This window comes from Barbus barbus (assembly GCF_936440315.1).
Source record: "Barbus barbus genome assembly, chromosome: 6".
In the NCBI taxonomy this organism is placed as follows: Eukaryota; Metazoa; Chordata; class Actinopteri; order Cypriniformes; family Cyprinidae; genus Barbus; species Barbus barbus.
In genome coordinates this window covers 504,414-526,472 of record NC_136734.1, presented here as the reverse complement: position 1 = coordinate 526,472, position 22,059 = coordinate 504,414, and the positions used below count along the sequence as shown (strand labels likewise).

Below are 22,059 nucleotides of genomic sequence, written 5' to 3'. Positions count from 1 at the left end.
AGAAAGAAATAGCATACATCATAACCTGTAGCAGATCTATACAGGTGGAGCTGGGGAAGGTGGAGGGTTTCAGAGGAACTCTCAAAGCATGCTGCAAATGCTCATGTGGATGCTATCCAGCCATTCAAATGTAAAGCAGCAAGCTCATTGGCTGCGTATCCAACATGAGCCAATCAGCTTGTGACAAGTCATTTAACACTGTGAATATCATCACTCACATTAATACACAGTTAATAGTTTGAATTAGTTTTGTTTTAATATTTTTCATATTCATTTTAATTTTAATTAAAGTGTTCCTAATTTTGTTTCGCTTATAAATCATACAGAGTGAGGTTTTTGGGGGGAAAGTAGAAATGCACAAAGTCTCCTGTGAGGGCTAAGTTTAGGTGTAGGGTTGGTGTAGGGCAATAGCACACACAGTTTGTTCAGTATAAAAACCATTACGCCTATGGAGAGTCCCCATAAACCACAAAAACCAACATGTGTGTGTGAGTGTTAAAATATCTGTGTGTGCAGGTGAGTAAATGCAGACAGAAGGATCACATTTGTCTGTATTCCTGTAATGAGTGTGTGTTTTCTGCGGCTCTGAGGGTAATTAAACAGGAATAAACTCACCGAGCACGGAGAGCTCGCAGGATGCAGAGATGTTCTGCTGTTTGTTGTGAGCGATGCAGGTGTATGTTCCCGAGTCGTCGTCTGTGACGCTGCTGATCAGAAGGTTGCTGCTGCTCAGGAGAGAGTATTTCTTTGATCTGATGGAGAATCAGACACAGAAACACCATCAGACTCGACAGACGCAGCAGAGATGAAGAGAAAAGAGAGTCGCTGCTCTCGGCTGACGATAAGATTATTAACATAAAGATCAGCTGATGTTAGAGTTTAGTGATCAAATACACTACAGTACCATTCAAAAGGTCCATATGGAAATGTAATATATGACATATATCTCCCCAAATCAAGAATGATATTGCAATATATACATTCTCTTTCAACTAATGATTGTATTATATGTCAACAATATATATTATATTAACTTATGCATGTTTACAAATATATACAAACAATCTGAATGTTTACATGTTTTTGTAATCGATTTTTAAAATCTTTTATAATTACTATATAATATCAGCATGTATTGACGGTTTTAAGATGGATATACATGTGCAAAATGTGTTACACATACATATACATACATATTTGCATGGGCTAGATATATGTGTGTATGTTTTTACATCATATGACAATACATTTTTATATATGGAAATTTAATACATGCACATTTAAGGGGCAGAAAATTTCCAAAAGTTTCCAAAAAAAAAAAAAAGTGATAATATAGACTTGTAATGGTAAGACTGGAGACGGTAAAAATCAGCTTTGATCACATAAATAAATGACATTTTACAACATATTCACATAGAAAACAGTTATTTTACAATATAATGATATTTCAATGTATTTTTCATAAAACAAATGCAGTCTTTGGTGAGCAGAAGAGACTTTTCTGGCTCTTAAAACATTTTTTAAAAAGTCTTACCGGCCCCAAGCTGTTAGCCGGCAGTGTAGATGTAATGTAATTCAGTTTGTGATGATGTTTGTGCTGATCTGGTGTGCCAGTGATGTGTTTCTCCTCACCTGCTCTGGATCAGCTCGCTTCCTCTCATCCAGTAGAAGGACGGGTTGGGATAGCCGGAGGCGGAACATTCTAGAACCGTATCTCTGCCCTGTAGAGCCGTGACCTTCTGAGGCCTCTGGAGGAACGTCAGCGCTCGCTCTACCCCAGGCTCTGCACACACACACACACATTAGATTACACACATGCATCTGATTGTTTATTCTCGCCATCAGCACCACACACACACACACAGAGCGGTTGCTCGTCTAGTTGCATGTCTGTGACCTCTGAACGTTCAGCTCAAACGATGCTGTGTTCATGTCCTGAAGCCTGCAGCGACGTTTCCTCCCAGAACTCTTCTTTAGCCGTCTCTCCCTCCAGAGACGCTTCCTAACAGCCCTGAGCTAAAGATCCAGGATCATGCGGACAGAAAACAACCCAGTCAGCTCTGGCCAGAGGGGATTCCAGCGATTCTCTCGAGCCCAGCGATTCTTCTCCAGCCCTGCACCAGCTGTCTGAGAGCGACTGAGACGAGTAATAAATGCAGGAGGAACATTCAGATCTCAGGAGCTCAAGTCTAGACTCACACATCCAGACTTGAGAGTATCAGATTAAACTGTGATTCCTCAATCATCATCTTTGCTGGTCTTGGAGCAAAACTCTGACATTCATGATATTCATGAAATAAATAGAAACCGAAACTTGAGATGGAGTTTCCTTCAAACGTCTGTTGTTGTTCATCTAGATGCATTAAATGTCAGCAGTCTAACTAACGATCACAGCAGGGTTTCTGTTCCTCACGACAGAGAAACCAGCTCCTGAACAGCAACACGGAGATATGAACACAAATACAGCCTGTGTGTTTACACTCTCATGTAGATAGTGTTTCCAGCCCAAAAACCCTAGAAAGGAATAGTTGTTTGATGCAGAGACACATTTCTACAAATCTGTTCCCCAAACACAGTGTCTCAGCAATGGATGCTCTGCAGTGAATGGGTGCCGTCAGAATGAGAGTCCAAACAGCTGACAAAAACATCACACTAATCCACACCACTCCAGTCCATCAGTTAACATCTGGAGAAGACTAAAGCTCAAACACATCCAGCATTAAGATGTTTTTAACTAAAATACCATAGCGTCCATAATAACTCTTCCTCCCTAGCAGTTAGTGGAGGTCAGCGGGTCATTAGTTAGTGGAGGTCAGCGCGGGTCACTAGTTAGTGGAGGTCAGCGGGTCACTAGTTAGTGGGGTCAATAGTTAGTGGAGGTCAGCAGGTCACTCGTTAGTGGAGGTCAGGCGGGTCACTAGTTAGTGGAGGTCAGCGGGTCACTAGTTAGTGGAAGTCAGTGGGTCACTAGTTAATGGAGGTCTGAGGTTCACTAGTTAGTGGAGGTCAGCGGGTCACTAGTTAGTGGAGGTCAGGCAAGCCACTAGTTAGTGGAGGTCAGTGGGTCACTAGTTAGTGGGGTCAATAGTTAGTGGAGGTCAGCGGGTCACTCGTTAGTGGAGGTCAGAGGGCCACTTGTTAGTGGAAGTCAGGCAGGTCACTAGTTAGTGGAGGTCAGCGGGTCACTCGTTAGTGGAGGTCAGTGGGTCACTCGTTGGTGGAGGTCAGCGGGTCACTATTTAATGGAGGTCAGCGGGTCACTTGTTAGTGGAAGTCAGGCAGCTCACTAGTTAGTGGAGGTCAGCGGGTCACTCGTTAGTGGAGGTCAGTGGGTCACTAGTTAATGGAGGTCAGCGGGTCACTAGTTAGTGGAGGTCAGCGTGGTCACTCACCCGGTATGACGCGCAGGTCGGCGTCTGTGCCGGTGCGGGAGCTGCTGGGGTTCTCCGTCAGACAGCGGTACGTGGCCGAGTCTGGCGGCTGGACCCTGCTGACCTGCAGAGATCCAGAGGGCAGGATGACCACTCTGCTCTCGGGGTCAAAGGTCAAGGGCAGGTCCTCCCTATTCTTCTGCCAGCGCACCACGGGCATGGGCTCGCCCGTCACCTCGCAGCGCAGCAGAGCCGTGTCACCCAGATGAGCCGAGACTGACTCGGTGGGGACGACCACGCGCAGAGGACCTGAGGGAGAACCACACCAGAGAGAGAGAGTTAAATACACTGACATGCCATGCGCTTACGCATTTATTTCTTGTTTAACAGGGACAGTACAGAACAGTTTTGAGCAGCTGATGCTTCTCTCTCAGAGCTCATCTGCAGCACTTGTTCCTGATTTTTACTAAAAACCTAGGAAATACAACAACCAACAAAGAATCTACAATTTAAAATGTAGCGAGAGAGAGAAAAAAAATGGATGAATTAATGAATAAAAAAGAAAATAAGCAAATAAATAATAAAAATTTTAATAAATTAATTGTTGGTACAAAAACTGACAAACCATCTAAAATATATAACAGAGAGAAAAAAATAATAAAAGTACAAATAAAAAATTAATGAATGAATGGATGAATAAATGAATAAAAACTAAAATCGACAAATAATTAATACAAATTAAAATAAGTGAATTGTTGGTACAACAACCGACAAACAATCCAAAACATAAAACCCACAGAGAGAAAAAAAAATAAATACTGTACATAAATAAATAGGTTTTGGGGAATAAAAAAGTTTTGATTAAAAATATTTTTGAAAGAAAGAAATAATTATTTTTTAAATAAATTTATCAGTAATTTCTAAGTGAAACACCAAAGTTTGTTCAGCCTTCAAAATGTGTCTTCACATTATCTTATAATATCTTCCAATCTATACCTTTTGGCTTTAATAAAATTTCCCCAAGAACAGGTAAGAATGAACAGTCCACCATGATTTCTGTTTAAACACATAAACTTTTCGACAACAAAGCACTTGAACACAACAGACTCCTTATAACTTCAGAAGTGGGAAGTAGCAGGTTTCCGATTAGAATGCGATGAAGTTCATGAAAACTGTTATGTTAATGTGATTATGCTGATAATTAGAGTCATATGTCTGTGTAACGTGTGCGGCAACTCAATCGTTCATGCTAACAGTGTGTGGTGTGAGTGTGTGTGTTTTTACGGTCCAGCATCACAGCAGCTCACACGGGAACCACAATTATTCCAGAATGTGCTGCTGGAGTCTTATCGCCGTGATTACTGTTAACATCGTTCCCTAACTGCCTCCAATTACAGTCAGCAGTGCACTAGCAGCCGACGGCCAAACACACACACACACACACACACACGCGCGCGCGCACGCACATGCACACACACATACACTCTTACAGTTATACACACACACACACACACACACACACACCCACACACCCACATACACACACACATGTTGGTTTTTGTGGTTTATGGGGACTCTCCATAGGCGTAATGGTTTTTATACTGAACAAACTGTGTGTGCTATTGCCCTACACCAACCCTACACCTAAACTTAGCCCTCACAGGAGACTTTGTGCATTTTTAGATTTTCAAAAAAACACCATTTAGTATGTTTTTTAAGCCTTTTGAATTACGGGGACATAGGCAGTGTCCTCATAAACCACCTTCATATTGTAATACCTCTGTCATACTCATGTCATTATACAAATTTGTGTCCTCATAAACCACATAAACATACACACACACACACAGCTGTATGTAACCTCTGATTACTCCCACAGAACATCAGCGACATCAAACCTGGAAACAAGAAACAGACTGAGGCTGATATATATGATCATCAGTTACAGAAAAACATGACTGCAATCATCAGATCACAAAACCAGCAAATCAGTATATTAGAAGGATTTCTGAAAGATCATGTGACACTAAAGACTGGAGTAATGATGCTGAAAATACAGCTTTGATCACAGAAATCTGATCACAGACTTTTTAAAAACTTTTCCAGCATTTGAACCCACTGTGACCTACAGAAACACCACACACACACACACACACACGCACATAACACACACACACACACACACGCACATAACACACACACACACACACACGCACATAACACACACACACACACACGCACATAACACACACACGTGCGCGCGCTCACACGCACACAAAACACACACACGCATGCAAGCACGCACACAATAACACACACACACACACACACACACACACACACACACACACACAATAACACACACACGTGTTATGAATGTGCTGAATGCGAGCATTTCCTCTGCTGATGAGAGACACGCTGCAGCCTGTGATTACAGAGCTTCATTATCTGCTCTCATTAAGAGGGTGTTCATATGCAAATGAGCGGGGAGAGCGTTTAAATCTAATTAACACAGAGAAAAAAACGAGGAGCAATAATTCTGCGTCTGCATTCCCAAAAATAGAGAGAGAGAGAATAGGATGATGATGCCATGGGAGAACGAGAGAGAGAGAGAGAGAGAGAGAGAGAGAGGAGGGGTGGGGGGGACGAGTGAGGAAACTCAATTGACTCCTACAATCTTCCCTCATGTTGAAGGTGATGTAAATCATTTCAGGTGTTTTACTAGCTTCAGCTTTTCTTCAAAACTCACATCAGTAAACTCTGAAAAACAGTTCTGATTAAATTAAGTTACAACCAGATCTGGATCTACAGGATGACTGACAGTAAGAGACAGTTTCTGATTGGCTGCACAAGCACAGGCCACTCCCCCTGACACTGCGGTACTGGTCAGAGCCAAACACACAGATGTGATTTCATCCATTTCTGTCAAATAGTAGCCACAGTTTGTCAGCAATATTCTAAAATAAAATAAAAATACAAATTTATAAAGTAAAATATAAAAATAATGTAAAAAATTTAATTATAACACATTAAAATAATAAAATTAAAAGGGTAAAAATATGAAAAGTTAATTAAAATGAAATAAGATAAAGTAAAAAAAGAAAGAAAAAAAAATAAATTAAAAAAGAAATGAAAAGTAAAATAAAAATGTTATAATTTAATAATAATAACAATAATAATAATAAAACAAAACTTGAATAAAATAAAAACTAAAGCAAAATAATAATATACTGTATAAAATAATAAAAGAAAATGGAAAATAAAATGTATTAAATAAAAACAATGAAACTAAATGAAAATGAATACGTTACATTAAATTATTAATTTATTAAATGAGTTTCCTTTTGCTCCAGTGTTTCTTGCTGAAGCTGATAGAGGAAGAGGATGGATAATGAAGGCTAAGCTCTACACTCATAATGTCCACCTGCACATCTGAGTCATTTGTCATGAATCAGAGAGATGGAGAGTTTGATTCTCTGACTTTCCCGGACTCGTGTTCAGCAGCACGTCTAACGCGCATCATTACGAGCGCCGCAAATGTCACAAACCTGAGTCACCGTTCACTTCCGTCAGAGACGTTCAGAGCTTCTCTACGGCTGTTTGCATCCCTTCATGTGTGTCTGCTTTCATTACAGCGACTCCATGTGAAAATAACCTTCAGCAAAAGCCCTAATATTTTTACATGCTGATGTAAAATATGTAAAAAATGATTTTAAAAGCTGAAACCTGTCAAAATATTCACGAGCCGATTATAGTAAGGAAAGTCATGGTCAAATGACATATAAGAGGTCATTGTACTATAAAAACATCCTGTAAGTTTCAGAATTCAAAACTTTGTTAGTCTAAAAATTGAAGTTATTGAAGGCAGTCTGCCAAAACGACAGCTTGTGGAATGTTCTACTCTATGATGTAATAGTGTGGATAAGCTCCGCCTCTGCAGAAGATGATCAACGCCTGCTTCAACAGCACTGCCTGTTTAGTCCCGCCCACCGATTCTACATCGTTGGCTGTCTAGCCCCGCCCACCTATTATACAGCGCTGCTTGTTAAGTCCCACCCACTGATTGTACATCACTGCCTGTTTAGCCCCACCCACTGATTCTACATCACTGCCTGTTTAGCCCCGCCCACTGATTGTACATCACTGCCTGTTTAGCCCCGCCCACTGATTCTACATCACTGGCTGTTTTGTAAATAACGAGAGAAACAAAGGCAGGTCTATGCAGAAACCAAACGATAAAGATGCTCTAAAGCAGGGGTGACTGTGGAAAACTGTGACTGTGGAAAGCTGTGGAAAAACAGTCTTTGCATTGCCTTCCTTCTGATCCCAACATTAGGAAAGAGTGGATGAACTTGATTTTTAATGAAGATCCAGACTGCGTCAGTGAGAACTCGGTCCTTTGTTCAAAGATTGAAACTAAAAGAATATGCTGTCGGTGCTATATTGGATCTGACAGTAATGTCCCAACACAAGTGTGAGTAAATGTTTTCATTACATGATGACTACTGCTTTGTCTCTTCTTACAGTTCGTTTGATATGTATTGAGTTATTTATGTGTTTTTAACTTAAATCATAGCAGCGTCCATCTGTGAGGAATATACGTGGTCAATCATACACAACTATTAGCCAATAACAACAGAGGGCATTTACTTTATTATTTATTTTGTTTATTACTTCATAAATATATTACTTAATAAATGAATAAAAAAATAATAATTACAAGCCAATTATCATCCGGAAGGTCACGAAGTCAAACAAACAACACTCTTTGTTTGGCTGTTTAACAGTGATTTCTGTCACCTTTATGCCAGTATGTTATTGAGTCGACACAAAGGCCAGGACCCTGGCAGACTAATTAAGCTCTTCTTAAGCATGCATTCTTCTACAGCATGCAGTCTAATGACCCACAATGCTTTGCAGCAGAGCAGCGGCTGCTCACCTGCGTCTTTCTGCGGTCACTGCTCTGCTAATTAAAGGCACGGCGGCTCATAATCCGTCAGTGGCGTTCGTTACGCCGGGCCTCATTAGCAGCGCTGAGGGACGCCGCTGTATGCAAACCAATTCAAAGATGGATTCAGTCGATTCAGACAGACGACCGGCGGGAAACAGACAAACAGCACTGGTCAGCTGGAGTTAGTGACCCGACTGAGCTGCACAGTATAAACAAGCTTCGCTCTTCATCTCAGACTGTACATTCTGCTTCATTACCAGACGAACCAGCAGGAATAACAAGTATGAGGAAATGAAATGGAAATCATGACTGTATGAAAAAGATCAAAATAAAATAATAATGACTACTATTTCAGCTATTTCTATTTCAACTTTTTATTTCAGCTAGTTGCCAATGCAACATTTCTAAATGACACAAACACAACACTAAAATTCACATAAAAGCAGAAAACATAAAATAAAATTTAATTAACAAAAACTAAAACATGTCATTGATATTAAAATAATACCCTATCAACCTTATACCGACAGGAGAAACAAAATCTTTGTGAAATCAAAATCTGAACTTTGTTTGGTGTATTTCCAGGTGCTGAGAGAGACTTTTAATACAGAATCTGGTCTTATCTGGTCAAATACTATTATTTGAGATTTTATACAAGCTATTTGACATGACTAAATAATAATATTATTATTCAAATTATATTTAACATTTATATATTATTGAATACTATTAATATTATTTAATATTTTAATAATAATAATAATAATATTACATTTAACATTATATTATTGTTGTTGTTAATACGTAATATTTTATATTCAGCTATTATTTGTTTCATTATATTTAATTTTATTATTTTATATATTTATTTTTTTAGACACTACTGCTGGTGAATTGCCTAACCATGACAGTAAAGCACAGACGTCTCATGTTACTCATCCATGAATGAGTTAAGAAAGCCTGTGATTCAGGAAAGCCTGTGCATGCTGTGTGTCTGCTGCAGGTGCGAGAGTAACCGGATCCACAGGTCAACACGCTTTGATGGACAGATCAAAGCTCAGACGTGCTGACAGAAGCGCAGTGAATGCAGGAGCGTCATCTGAACACGGACACAGAGAATGAGGAAAACACAGACAGAGCAAAGATCCCGCGCCGTAATTACTCCCGAGCAGCGCGGATGAAAGCCTCTCCTCCATCAGCCTGAAATATTCATGTGGAGTGGATGATGGAGGAGCGTCTTCAAAGAGAGATTCTGACCCCTAACAGAAACACAAGCCTGCATACTGCCATTAATAATAATAATTAAAATAAAATACAGAAATAATAATGTTTTAACAAATATTATTATTTGCTTTTCATTTATTTATTCTTTATTTCCCATTGAAATGAAAGAAAATCTTGTCTTCCTGGGAGTCCTGGTTATTATTATTAATATAATTTTATTAATATATGTGATATTATACAATATTTTAATATTATTTTATGCTTTATATTCAATATTACTATTTTATAGACTATATCATCCATCATAAGACACACAATTCAAGTCTTGATACTCACTGTGATTATGAATATGATTGTCAGTAAACCTGTGAACGAATACAGATTGTGATTTTCCTGTGAAGAAATAGACACTCAAAAAAGGCCTAAATTTAAGATGGAAAAATCTGATCTTACTGACAAATATGCAGCACATTCAGTTTATTAGTTTGTTTATTTTAAAACAAATGCATGGAAGTCTTACATGCAATTCAAATGTATCAATATACAGAGAAATATACAGAGTACACACATATATTATGTAAACAAAAACTTATTTTGGATGTGATTAATCGCAATTAATCGTTTGACAGCACTAATATATATATATATATATATATATATATATATATATATATATATATATATATATATATATATATATATATATTATACATACATACATATATAGTGCCGTGAAAAGGTTTTTGCCCCTTACTGTTTTTATTTTTTTTTTTGTGCATATTTGTCACACTTAGAAGATTCAGATCATCAAACAATTTTTAATATTACACAAAGATAACCCGGGTAAATACAAAATTGAAATAACGATTTCATTTATTAAGGGAAAAAAGCTGTCCAAACCTGCCTGGCACTATGTGAAAAAGTAATTGCCCCTAAAAATCTAAAAACTGGTCGTGGCACCCTTTGCGGCAACACCTGCAATCAAGCGTTTGTGATAACTGGCAATGAGTCTTTCACATCGCTGCAGGAATTCTGTCCCACTCTTCTTTGCAGAATTGTTGTAATTCAGCCACATTGGAGGGTTTTCGAGCATGAATGGACTGTTTAAGGTCATGCCACAGCATCTCAATCAGATTTAAGTCCAGACTTTGACTTGGAAACCCAAAAAGCTTCATTTTGTTTTTCTCAAGCCATTCAGAGGTGGACTTGCTGGTGTGTTTGAGATCATTGTCCTGCTGCATAACCCAAGTGTGCTTGAGCTTGAGGACAAACTGATTTTCTGATAGAGTGCAGAATTCATGGCTCCATCAATTATAGCAAGTTGTCCAGGTCCTGAAGCTGCACAGCAGCCCCAGACCATCACACTACCACCACCATGTCTGACTGTTGCTATGATGTTCTTTTTATGAAATGCTGTGTTGGTTTTATGCCAGATGTAATGGGACACACACCTTCCAAAAAATTAAACTTTTGTCTCATCAGTTCACAGAATATTTGCCCACAAGTCTTGGGGATAATCAAGATATTTTTTGGCGAATGTGAGACTAGTCTTTGTGTTCTTTTTGGTCAGCAGTGGTTTCTGCCTTGGAACTCTCCCATGGATGTTTTTGCCCAGTCTCTTTCTTATTGTTGAATCATGAACACTGACTTTAATTGAGGCAAGTGAGGCCTGCAGGTGTTTAGATGTTGTTCTGGGTTATTTTATGACCTCCTGGATGAGCCGTCGTTGCACTCTTGGAGTAATTTTAGTAAGCCGGCCCCTCCTGGGAAGGTTCACCGCTGTTCCGAGTTTTCTCCATTTGTGGATAATGGCTCTGACCGAGGTTGTGAGTTGTAAGTGATTTCTTGATTCAGCAAGTCTGGCAGTAATCAGGCCTGGGTGTGGCTAGTGAAATTTAACTCAGCTTTCTAAAATAATGTGGTTAATCACAGTTCTTTCATGATTGGGATTTCATCATGAGGGGGCAATGAATTTGTCAAATAGGGCCAGGTAGGTTTGGACAGCTTTTTTCCATTAATAAATGAAATCATCATTTCAAAACTGCATTTTGTATTTACTTGCATCATCTTTGTGCAATATTAGAATTTGTTTGCTGATCTGAATCTTTTAAGTGTGACAAATATGCAAAAAATAAAAAAAAACAGGAAGGGGGCAAAAATCTTTTCACGGCACTGTATATATATGACAACAGGCAAAATAAATAATTTTTTAAACACTGTCTGTTCTGTCCTCCTAAAAATGTCAATAAGAATCATATGTAGAGTCGTTTAGGAATCAGAATCATTAAGATGCGTGTGATTATCCAGAGAGAGAGAGAGCCCAGCACTCCATCAGCAGATTATTCTCATCAATGTGCTGTAAATTGTCTTTCTCTCCTACCATTTGAACATCTCAAACAATGAGTCCAGCTCATCTAGGAACAACTCGGCAGCACAGGAATGAAACGGACCGTTTGCCCTGCATTATCAGCGCTTCGAGAGCAGAAAGCTGAACAAGTGGAAATGAGAGCGTTTAATGTCTCTGTGAAGGTTACTGAGCTCCAGCTAAATCAGCTTTATTTCATGAGAAGCGCCTCTCCGCATCAGTCCGTGTTCAACAGGAGCCAATAAAAGCCCAAACATCACGCTAACATCATCATCTCATCAAACACACGCCTGTCCATATTAATAAACAGCTTCATATTAATAAACAATAATACAACAGAAAAAGACACAAATTAAATAAACTGTTACCTACTAAATATAATAGTCTAGTCAACATTAATAAAGTAAAGTAAAGTAAGTAAAGTAAAGAGACTTTATTGTCATTGTAGTTATACAACGAAATTTGTTTGGTAGCTCACAGAGGCCAGCAGCAGTACACAGAACATAGTAAATGTAGTAAAAGTATAAAATTACTGTATAAAATAAAATAAAATAAGAAGGCACTTAGTATAATAATAGACAAGATAAATTTAAGGATAGAAATGTAACAGTATTTACAGTATAGTAGTTGAGTGCAGACATGAATGTCCCATAGAGTGTCTAGATAATAAAGCAATCATATGTAAAATTAAAACTGCATAGTCTTCACCGTATGAATTAAACATACATTAATACTTATGAAAGTTACTGAGTGAAGAGCAGTGAATGATTCTGTAATTTCTTTTGTTGTTTGATTAACACTGAACAACAGAAACAGCAGCAGGACTATTAGGCTGCTGTCACTTTAAGACCGAATGCACAAATCTAATATACTGACAAGCATTTGACTACTGATTACCTACCCAACTGTTTATCTTCACTTAAGACAAGACTGACTGCGTTTAAGTGAAAACTCCCCAATATGGACATTTTGAAATATTTTTGTGTTGATTTGTCCATTGAAGCACATGCCCAGAGCCCAAAGTAGCTGATACTCATCCGTATTTTTGCCTCCTCTCAGATCGTGTGCACAGAAAGCTGCTTGATAAATATCTTATTTCTAAACCACAAGATTTAAACTTGTTTTTGCGCTCGTTTTTGATTGTTTTTTGTAGCAATATCTGGCAACACTGCGTCTCTGGCACTTAAACAGGCAGTAAAAAAGCCCATAGAGAGCAACAGCAGCTAGATGGAACTCAGACAGTTATGCAGTGAGAGAAGAGCAGCGCTGTGTGTGTCCAGCGTTAGTGTGAGTCCTGATGTAACGCGTGTAACGTGCTGCGAGTCAAAACAAACACCTGCCAATGCATACATTACTGCAACAACCTGCTGCATGAGGTTAATGCTGTGATAGTGAAGCACATCGCATCACATTATCTGTGTCTGTGTGTGTGTGTGTGTGTGTGTGTGTGTGTGTGTGTGCATGTTTATGTGGTTTATGAGGACACAAATGTGTATAATGACATGGGTATGACAGAGGTATTACAATATGAAGGTGGTTTATGAGGACACTGCCTATGTCCCCGTAATTCAAAAGGCTTAAAAAAACATACTAAATGGTGTTTTTTTGAAAATCTAAAAATGCACAAAGTCTCCTGTGAGGGCTAAGTTTAGGTGTAGGGTTGGTGTAGGGCAATAGCACACACAGTTTGTTCAGAATAAAAACCATTACGCCTATGGGATGAACCCATTTAGATGTAAACGTGTGTGTGTGTGCATGCATATTTGTCCATAGGAAAAGTTGAGTGATTAGCTGTGTTTAATGTAATTAGTTTAATGTTTGAGGTTTAATGACTCCTCTGTGTTTGTTTATCATCATGAGGAAAGCAAACACAGTTAAACAAAACATCAAATAAAAGGTGACAACTTGCGCCGACCTGACATTACTGAAAAACTCTCTTCTGAGAACACAGTTTAACCTTCAGTATATCCACCTTATTTTTAATGCAAGAACAGTCGTCTGGTGTCATTAAAAATAAGTATACTAAACAGCTTGTTAGCTGCTTGATTTTGCAAACTGTTATTTGTTTTAATATTATTATAATTAATTATTGTACTCATAAACACGTTGGTTTGAAGTGCAAACAGTGATACATTTTACTGCTCTTTGTTATTCTTCCGGTTATTTTCCTGTTTTCCCTGAAGCTCAAACAGTGAAGCAGACGCTTGCAACACAAGGGTCATGGAGTCAAATCCTAGAAAATGCATGAGCTGATAAAAATGTAAATGTGTACTTTAAATGCAGCGTAAGTCGCTTTGGATAAAATTGTCTGCCAAATGCATAAATATATAAAATGTTTAGAGGAAATGTTTCAGTCCATCTCAGACTATCTTCAGTGCTTAATCGTCTTCAGACAACTTGACTTCTTTATGCAATTTTTGTTGTTGTTGTTGTTGTTGTTGTTGAAATTTTGTAAGTTCTTGTCATTATATATGAAAATCTTCAGTAAAATATTTTGTTCTCAATGCATCTTGGACTTTGAACTTTTGTTTTCTAAATATTTAAATATAAAATAATATCTACCAACAGTACATATGTAGTTCCCTTCAAAGATTTGAAAAAATTTAAATGTTTTTAACAAAGTCCCTTCTGCTTACAGTAACATATTATTATAATGTAAAATAGCTGTAAAATAGCTAAGAAATTAGTATTTGCATTAATCATGAATGCATTAAATTGATCAAAAGCAAAAGTAAAGACATTTATGATGTTAAAAAAGATTTATATTCAATTCTATTAAATAAATGCTGTTGCTGCCCAACAATTTTGTGCAGCACAACTGTGTTCAACATTGATAATAATCAGAAATGTTTCTTGAGCAGTAAATCAGTATATTAGAATGATTTCTTTAGATCATGTGACACTGAAGACTGGAGTAATGATGCTGAAAATACAGCTGCGCATCACAGAAATAAATTACAGTTTAACACATATTCACACAGAAACAGCTATTTTACATTATAATAATATTTCACTGTTTTTACTGTATTTGTGATCAAATAAAAGCAGCCTTGGTGAACAGAAGTCATAAAAAAATCATAATGCTTCCATCTGCACTGCAAAATAATCTCCTCTGTATTTCCTCTGACTCCTTTATATCTGTACAACTGATTAAAATCTTCTCTCTGAAGAACCACCAAATCATCCATCAGCCAATCAGGACAGGCTGTGGCCAGAGATGCAAGCAGGTAAGGTGGAAAAAGGTGAGAGCATTGCGTGGATCGGAGGCATGTCCCACATGGAATTTATTTTAAAGGTATTTGCTTTACATGCTCATTTGTAGTTACTTTAAGGTATTTTTTCAAATATTTTTTAATACGTTATATGTCCAAAACTGTAATTTTTCACCTTTTATTTTTTTATATTTTACAAAAATCAAAATTGAATATATTTGCTCAAAATCCCATGTTATAAGAGATGAAGTGCTATGCAGGCTATTTAAGACAATATTGGCTGATTAGATGGCAATGCTGACCTAAAATGCAAAACATTTGCCCTATCTCTCTTCACCATTCCCACATCTCAGAACTCAAATACATCAAATATTACCCTTTTAGTTTATGAAGTAAAGAGTAAAGAAAATAGCATGTAAAACGTACTCAAATAACCAATTCTTTATTTACCCTTGTAAGACTCTCATTGGATCTAAGCAAATCTCATAGGTGACCTATTTTGACTTAAAAGTGAGCTGTCACTGAAAAGTGAGGCGTTAGCATCTATGGTGGCGCTCTTACCGGCGACGGTGACTTTAGCGGTTCGACTGACGATGGCTCCCACGCCGTCCAGTGTGGCCAGGCACTGGTACGAGCCTTCGTCTGGCCGGTGGTGGCGTGAGTGCAGCACGTTCTGCACTAGGAGCGACCCGTTCGACAGCTGCTGTCTGCGCTCGTCCACCACCGCGCTCAGCAGCACGCCATCCTTCTTCCAGGCGATGACCGGAACACCCTGATCCGAGCGTGCCTCACAGTCCAGCTGCAGCACACCGCCCCGAACCGTCACTGCGTCCTGCGGCTCCAGCACGAACCGCAGCTCCACGAAAGCCCGCCGAGGATCCACGCCTGCAGACGCACAGACAGAGAGAACGTTACAGAAGATCAGAAGAGTCCAGAAACAGAGAGAGAGAGAGAGAGAGAGAGCGTTACAGATCAGCAGAGTCCAGAAACAGAGACAGAGAGTGTTACAGGGTCAGTACTCTTCCCCTCAAACATAAAAAACTGTTCCCTTTACAACCAAAACTCAGTTGGAACCAATCTAATGCTGAAAAATTCAAAGAAAACATGAGCAGCTCTGTTATACTAAAAATACTGGACGACTTTATGTCCACAGATTTCACTTCAGATACTAATCGAATAAACTCAGCAACATCCAATCTTAGTTATATTTTTCAAACTTTGGCCACTATCTCTAACATTAAACAACCAAACAAACATAGAATAAACAAACAAAAAAGAAAAAAGAATATGTGGTTTGATAATGAATGCAACTGTCTCAGAAAAGACCTTCAACGACTTTCTAACAAAAAGCATAAAGAACCGGCCAATCAGACGCTGCGGCTCGCCTACTCCAACTGAAAAATTATAAAAAGCTCATTTGCAACAAAAGACATCAATATTATGAAGCTAAAATTGATGAAATCGATGAATCAATAGACCAAAACAATTTCTGGAATCGCTTTTAAAACATTTGAAAGCCCTGAATCAAACACATTACTCCAGAGCGGCACAATCTGGAGGTCTTACTTTAAAACTCTTTACCAAAAACTTGAACCAGACCTCAACCAGCCCCAAACAAAAACAACGAGAAAACTAGAAGATTTACAGAAAACAATAAAAAATGACCAAAACCCATTGGACATGATTATAACAACATCAGAAATTACAGAGCACATTAAAAATCTCAAATTAAAGAAGGCAAGACAACATCAGTAATGAAATGCTCAAACTCAGCAGCCTTTACATAATTCAAGCTCTGGCAACATTATTCAATCTGATCTTATCCTCTGGTGACTTCCCTGAGACCTGGTCTGAAGGACTGATCACTCCTAGATATAAAAAAGGAGATAGATTCGATCCCAGTAATTACAGTGGTATTTGTGTGGGCAGTAATCTAGCAAAGTTTTTCAGCAATATAATAAACAACCGCATAGTGTCATTCTTTACAAGATGCAACATCCTAAATAAATCACAAATTGGCTTTTTACCAAAACAACGTACATCCGACCACATCTATTCTCTCCACACTCTAATTAGCACAAATCTAAAGGGCAAACAAAGAAAAATATTTGCATGTTTTGTTGATTTAAAAAAAGCTTTTGACTGTATTTGGCATGATGGTTTACTATACAAATTATTACAAATTGGCATTGGTGGAAAAACATTTGATATTATACAATCCATGTATAAAAACAGTAAATGTGCGGTCAAAATTGGGAATCTCAGAAGTGCGTTCTTCCAGCAGGTTTGTGGAGTGAGGCAGGGATGCAGTCTGAGCCCAACCCTGTTTAACATCTACATCAACGAGCTGGCAGAAGCTCTGGACCGCTCCGGCAGCATCCCAAGCCTCGCTCTGCATGACTCTGAAGTCAAATGCCTGCTGTATGTGGACGACCTGGTTCTGCTGTCCCCCACAGCCGAGGGTCTCCAGCACAGCCTTACTGTGAGCAATGGGCTCTGACAGTCAACCTGGACAAAACCAGAGTCATGGTGTTCCAGAAGAAGGCCAGGTCTCAGGGAAGCAGATACCAGTTCAGTTATGGAGGAGAAGTCCTCGAGCACAGCACCAGCTACACTTACCTGGGCATCCAGATCTCTGCATCAGGGGGCTTCAGTCTGGCTGTGAAGGCCTTGAATGAAAAGGCCCGGAGGGCATTTTATGCCATCAAATCATGGTTTGGCCAATTCAAATTACCAATTATAGTCCAGAAACAGAGAGAGAGAGCGTTACAGAAGATCAGTGAGCATTACAGAAGATCAGCAGAGTCCAGAAACAGAAAGAGAGAGAGAGAGAGAGAGAGAGAGAGTAACAGAAGATCAGCAGAGTCCAGAAACAGACAGCGTTAATGAAGATCAGCAGAGTCCAGAAACAGAGAGTGTTACAGAAGATCAGCAGAGTCCAGAAACAGAGAGAGAGAGCATTACAGAAGATCAACGAGCATTACAGAAGATCAGCAGAGTCCAGAAATAGAGAGAGCGTTACAGAAGATCAGCAAGCATTACAGAAGATAAACAGAGTCTAGAAATAGAGAGAGCATTACAGAAGATCAGCAAGTGCTACAGAAGATCAGTAGAAATAGCGTTACAGAAGATCAGTGAGCGTTACAGAAGATCAGCAGAGTCCAGAAATAGAGACAGGGAGCGTTACAGAAGATCAGCGAACGTTACAGAAGATCAGCAGAGTCCAGAAACAGAGAGAGAGCGTTATAGAAGATCAGTGAGCGTTACAGAAGATCAGCAGAGTCCAGAAATAGAGACAGGGAGCGTTACAGAAGATCAGCGAACGTTACAGAAGATCAGCAGAGTCCAGAAACAGAGCGAGAGCGTTATAGAAGATCAGCAGAGTCCAGAAACAGAGACAGAGAGCGTTACAGAAGATCAGCACACTCCAGAAACAGAGGCAGAGAGCGTTATAGAAGATCAACAGAGTCCAGAAACAGAGAGAAAGAGAGAGAGAGCATTACAGAATATCAGCAGAGTCCAGAAACAGAGACAGAGAGCGTTACAGAAGATCAGCAGAGTCCAGAAACAGAGAGAGAGAGCGTTACAGAAGATCAGCAAGCGTTACAGAAAATCAGCAGTCCAGAAATAGAGAGAGCGTTACAGAAGATCAGTGAGCGTTACAGAAGATCAGCAGAGTCCAGAAATAGAGAGAGCGTTACAGAAGATCAGTGAGCGTTACAGAAGATCAGTGAGCGTTACAGAAGATCAGCAGAGTCCAGAAATAGAGAGAGCGTTACAGAAGATCAGTGAGCGTTACAGAAGATCAGCAGAGTCCAGAAACAGAGAGAGAGCATTACAGAAGATCGGCAGAGTCCAGAAACAGAGAGAGAGAGCATTATAGAAGATCAGCAGTGTCCAGAAACAGAGACAGAGAGCGTTACAGAAGATCAGCAGAGTCCAGAAACAGAGAGAGAGAGCGTTACAGAAGATCAGCTCCATGAAAGACCGCAGACCTCCCTGGAGGTTTATGTACGAGACCACTGACGTGCTGTCGGTGCGCACCAACACGTGTGATCTCTTAGGTCTGGGAGGAAGTGTTTGAGTGCTCTAAACACAGCAAGCATCTCCAGCCAATTGATATGCCATGTCAGATGGCGGCCACTCCACAGACCACGGGCAGGGTGGTCACACGCAGTGTGGGCAAGAACGACAACTCGATGTCGTGCCACCGTTTGCTCTGATTGAGCTAGGATCAACCAATCGTCGATATAATTCAGTATGCAGATGCCCTGAAGCCGCAGCAGGGCCAGTACCGCATCCACACACTTCGTGAAAGTATGGGGTGAGAGTGCTAGGCCAAAGGGAAGAACTTGATATTGGTAAGCTTCGCCCCCGAAAGCAAACCTCAGGAACTTCCTGTGACTAGGAAGGATGGAGACATGGAAGTACGCGTCCTTTAGATCTATCGTGACAAACCAGTCCTCGGACCTGATTTGAGACACGACATGTTTGATAGTGAGCATCTTGAACTTTAGTCGCATGACTAAGCGGATCAGCTGACGCAGATCTAAAATTGGATGCAACCCTCCATCCTTCTTTGGAACTATGAAGTACCGGCTGTAAAATCCAGACTGTCTCTTGTGAGGAGGGACCACCTCGATGGCCTGCAGGTCCGTCTTGGGCTTAGAAGTCCCCGACTCTGTTTTTGTGTGTCCCGATATGTGGAGCTGGTATGTGGGGTAGGTCGCTCCCACCCAGTGGCCTCCAGAGTTCGAGAGCAGCGAGGGAGGAATTGCTGGAACGCCGCCGCTTGTTTATGGGCCTCCTGGTACCTGTCGGCGACTGCATTGACGGCGTCGCCGAACAGGCCAGAAGGCGCAAGCGGGGCGTCCATGAGGCAGACGATCTTTATCTTTCATATCAGAAAGGGTCAGCCACAGATGCCTCTCCGCTGCCACCTTAGCTGCCATGGAGCGCCCAATGGCACAGGCGGTCTCCTTGGTAGCGTGGAGGGCTAAATCAGCGGTCCTCCTGAGTTCTGAAATGTCATCAACTTTGAACTCTTCGCGCTCATCCAACTCTTTCAGCAGTTCGGCTTGGTACGCCTGTAACACAGACATTGTGTGCAGACATGCACCAGCCTGACCTGCTGCCGCATACCCTTTGCTCACCAATGCAGATGTAGTATGTAACGGCTTGGTGGGCAAAGCCGGAGCCTTCAGAGACAATGCAATGCCAGGCGACAGATAGCTCACAAGCGTCTGTTCCAGTGTGAAGTGAAGGACTTCAGCTCTATTTAACATGTTAATCTCATTCAGCAGAATTGCAGACTTCCATCAAAATCAGCCCAGAAGATGCGCAGAAATGCTGGTCTGGACAAGCTCTTGAGACACAAATTCAGAGTAGATGACTCTCTGACGAATCTCAAACTCTCCTCGTCTGCATCACTCACAGACGACAGCTCTTCTTCTTCATGGAGCGCCGTCCTGAGATGGAAATACTTTTACAAAAACAAAAAGAGGACAGAAGAGATGGGACGGAGCAGAACGGATGTGAGGAGAGACAGAGAGCATCCTTTATTTGACGCGCTGAAGCAGATGTAATTGAAAAAAACCTGTCAGGTTTCCCTCAGCGGCGGATTTTAATGCGATAGTCTGACAGAACGACACGCTCCGCATGTGCAATGAGGCAGACGCATGGATCTGAGCTCTGAAACACACACACGCACGCACGCACACGCACACACACACACACACACACACACACACACACACACACACACACACACACACACACACTTCATCTGTAAATTTAAGTCTCACTGCTGTACTAAAATCTAACATCTAAACTCTTATGTGTGTTGTACAGAAAGACTCTCAGCATCACATCGGTCCCTTGTGGAGACGATCCTGTCCCACCATATACATGCTTCTCTGGGTAAACATGTTTTCAAATCCAGTCCACACTGCAAGCAATACATAAATAAATATATATATATATATATATATATATATATATATATATATATATATATATATATATATAAATATCCTAAACACAAACAATGAGGATAAATGAACATATTATTCAAAATATATTTCATTTAAGTCCTTTAATTTAAAAGCTGGCTAACTATTTCAGGATTTCAGATATTTATTTTGGATGGATAGACTGATGGACAGATGGAGGGATGGATGGATAGACTGATGGATGGATGGATAAATGGATGAATGGATGGATGGATAGACTGATGGATAAATGGATGGATAGACTGATGGACGGATGGAGGGATGGATGGATAGACTGACGGATAAATGGATGGATAGACTGATGGACAGATGGATGGATGGATGGATGGACGGATGGATGGATAAGGATGGAGGGATGGAGTTGTGTGTTTCCAGGTTGAGGCGGAAGGTTCTGGTGATCCTCAGGTAAGGACTGCAGAGCTGCGCAGACGTGACACTGAGTCCTGCTCTTCATCTCACAGAAGGTGATGATGAGAGAAAGCGCTGGAGAGAAACTGTGCTTGAATGCGACCCGACACACAGATTAAAGCAGAGCGTTATTATCCTGCTGCTGTTCAAACACACGCACAGGTCACAGAGAACATCAGAAAAACCACTCTTACTGAGAAAATATGGCAAACACACGGGACCACAGCCACCCTGATCAGCACTGAGAGTGTGTGTGTGTGCGCATGTGTGTGTGTTTGTGTGTGTGTATGTGTGTGTGTTTGAGAGTGTTGATCTCCTCACATCCCATCCACTCTCTCATATCTCCTCATCTCTTCAATATTGCCTGTCACCATGGTTACTGTGTGTCCGGTCACCTTATCGATCTCTCAGTCACACACACACACACACACACACACACACACACACACACACACTCACACACTGCTGTAGGTCAGTCATCAGTGATTTGACGTTCTTACGAGTGAAACGCAGATGG

General features: G+C 40.2%; 1 protein-coding gene across 1 annotated transcript in view; it reads right to left on the bottom strand.

The window, feature by feature from the left end:
- The window catches only part of dcc (DCC netrin 1 receptor), a gene marked incomplete at both ends in the record, with an annotated part of 118,758 nt that extends 102,737 nt beyond the window's left edge, over positions 1–16,021 (bottom strand). The window contains 4 exons of the mRNA XM_079419670.1: positions 616–752; positions 1,633–1,783; positions 3,393–3,680; positions 15,685–16,021. Coding sequence (XP_079275796.1) covers positions 616–752; positions 1,633–1,783; positions 3,393–3,680; positions 15,685–16,021 — 913 coding nt within the window. The remainder of the gene's footprint in view (positions 1–615; positions 753–1,632; positions 1,784–3,392; positions 3,681–15,684) is intronic.
- Positions 16,022–22,059: the final 6,038 nt, after the last annotated feature.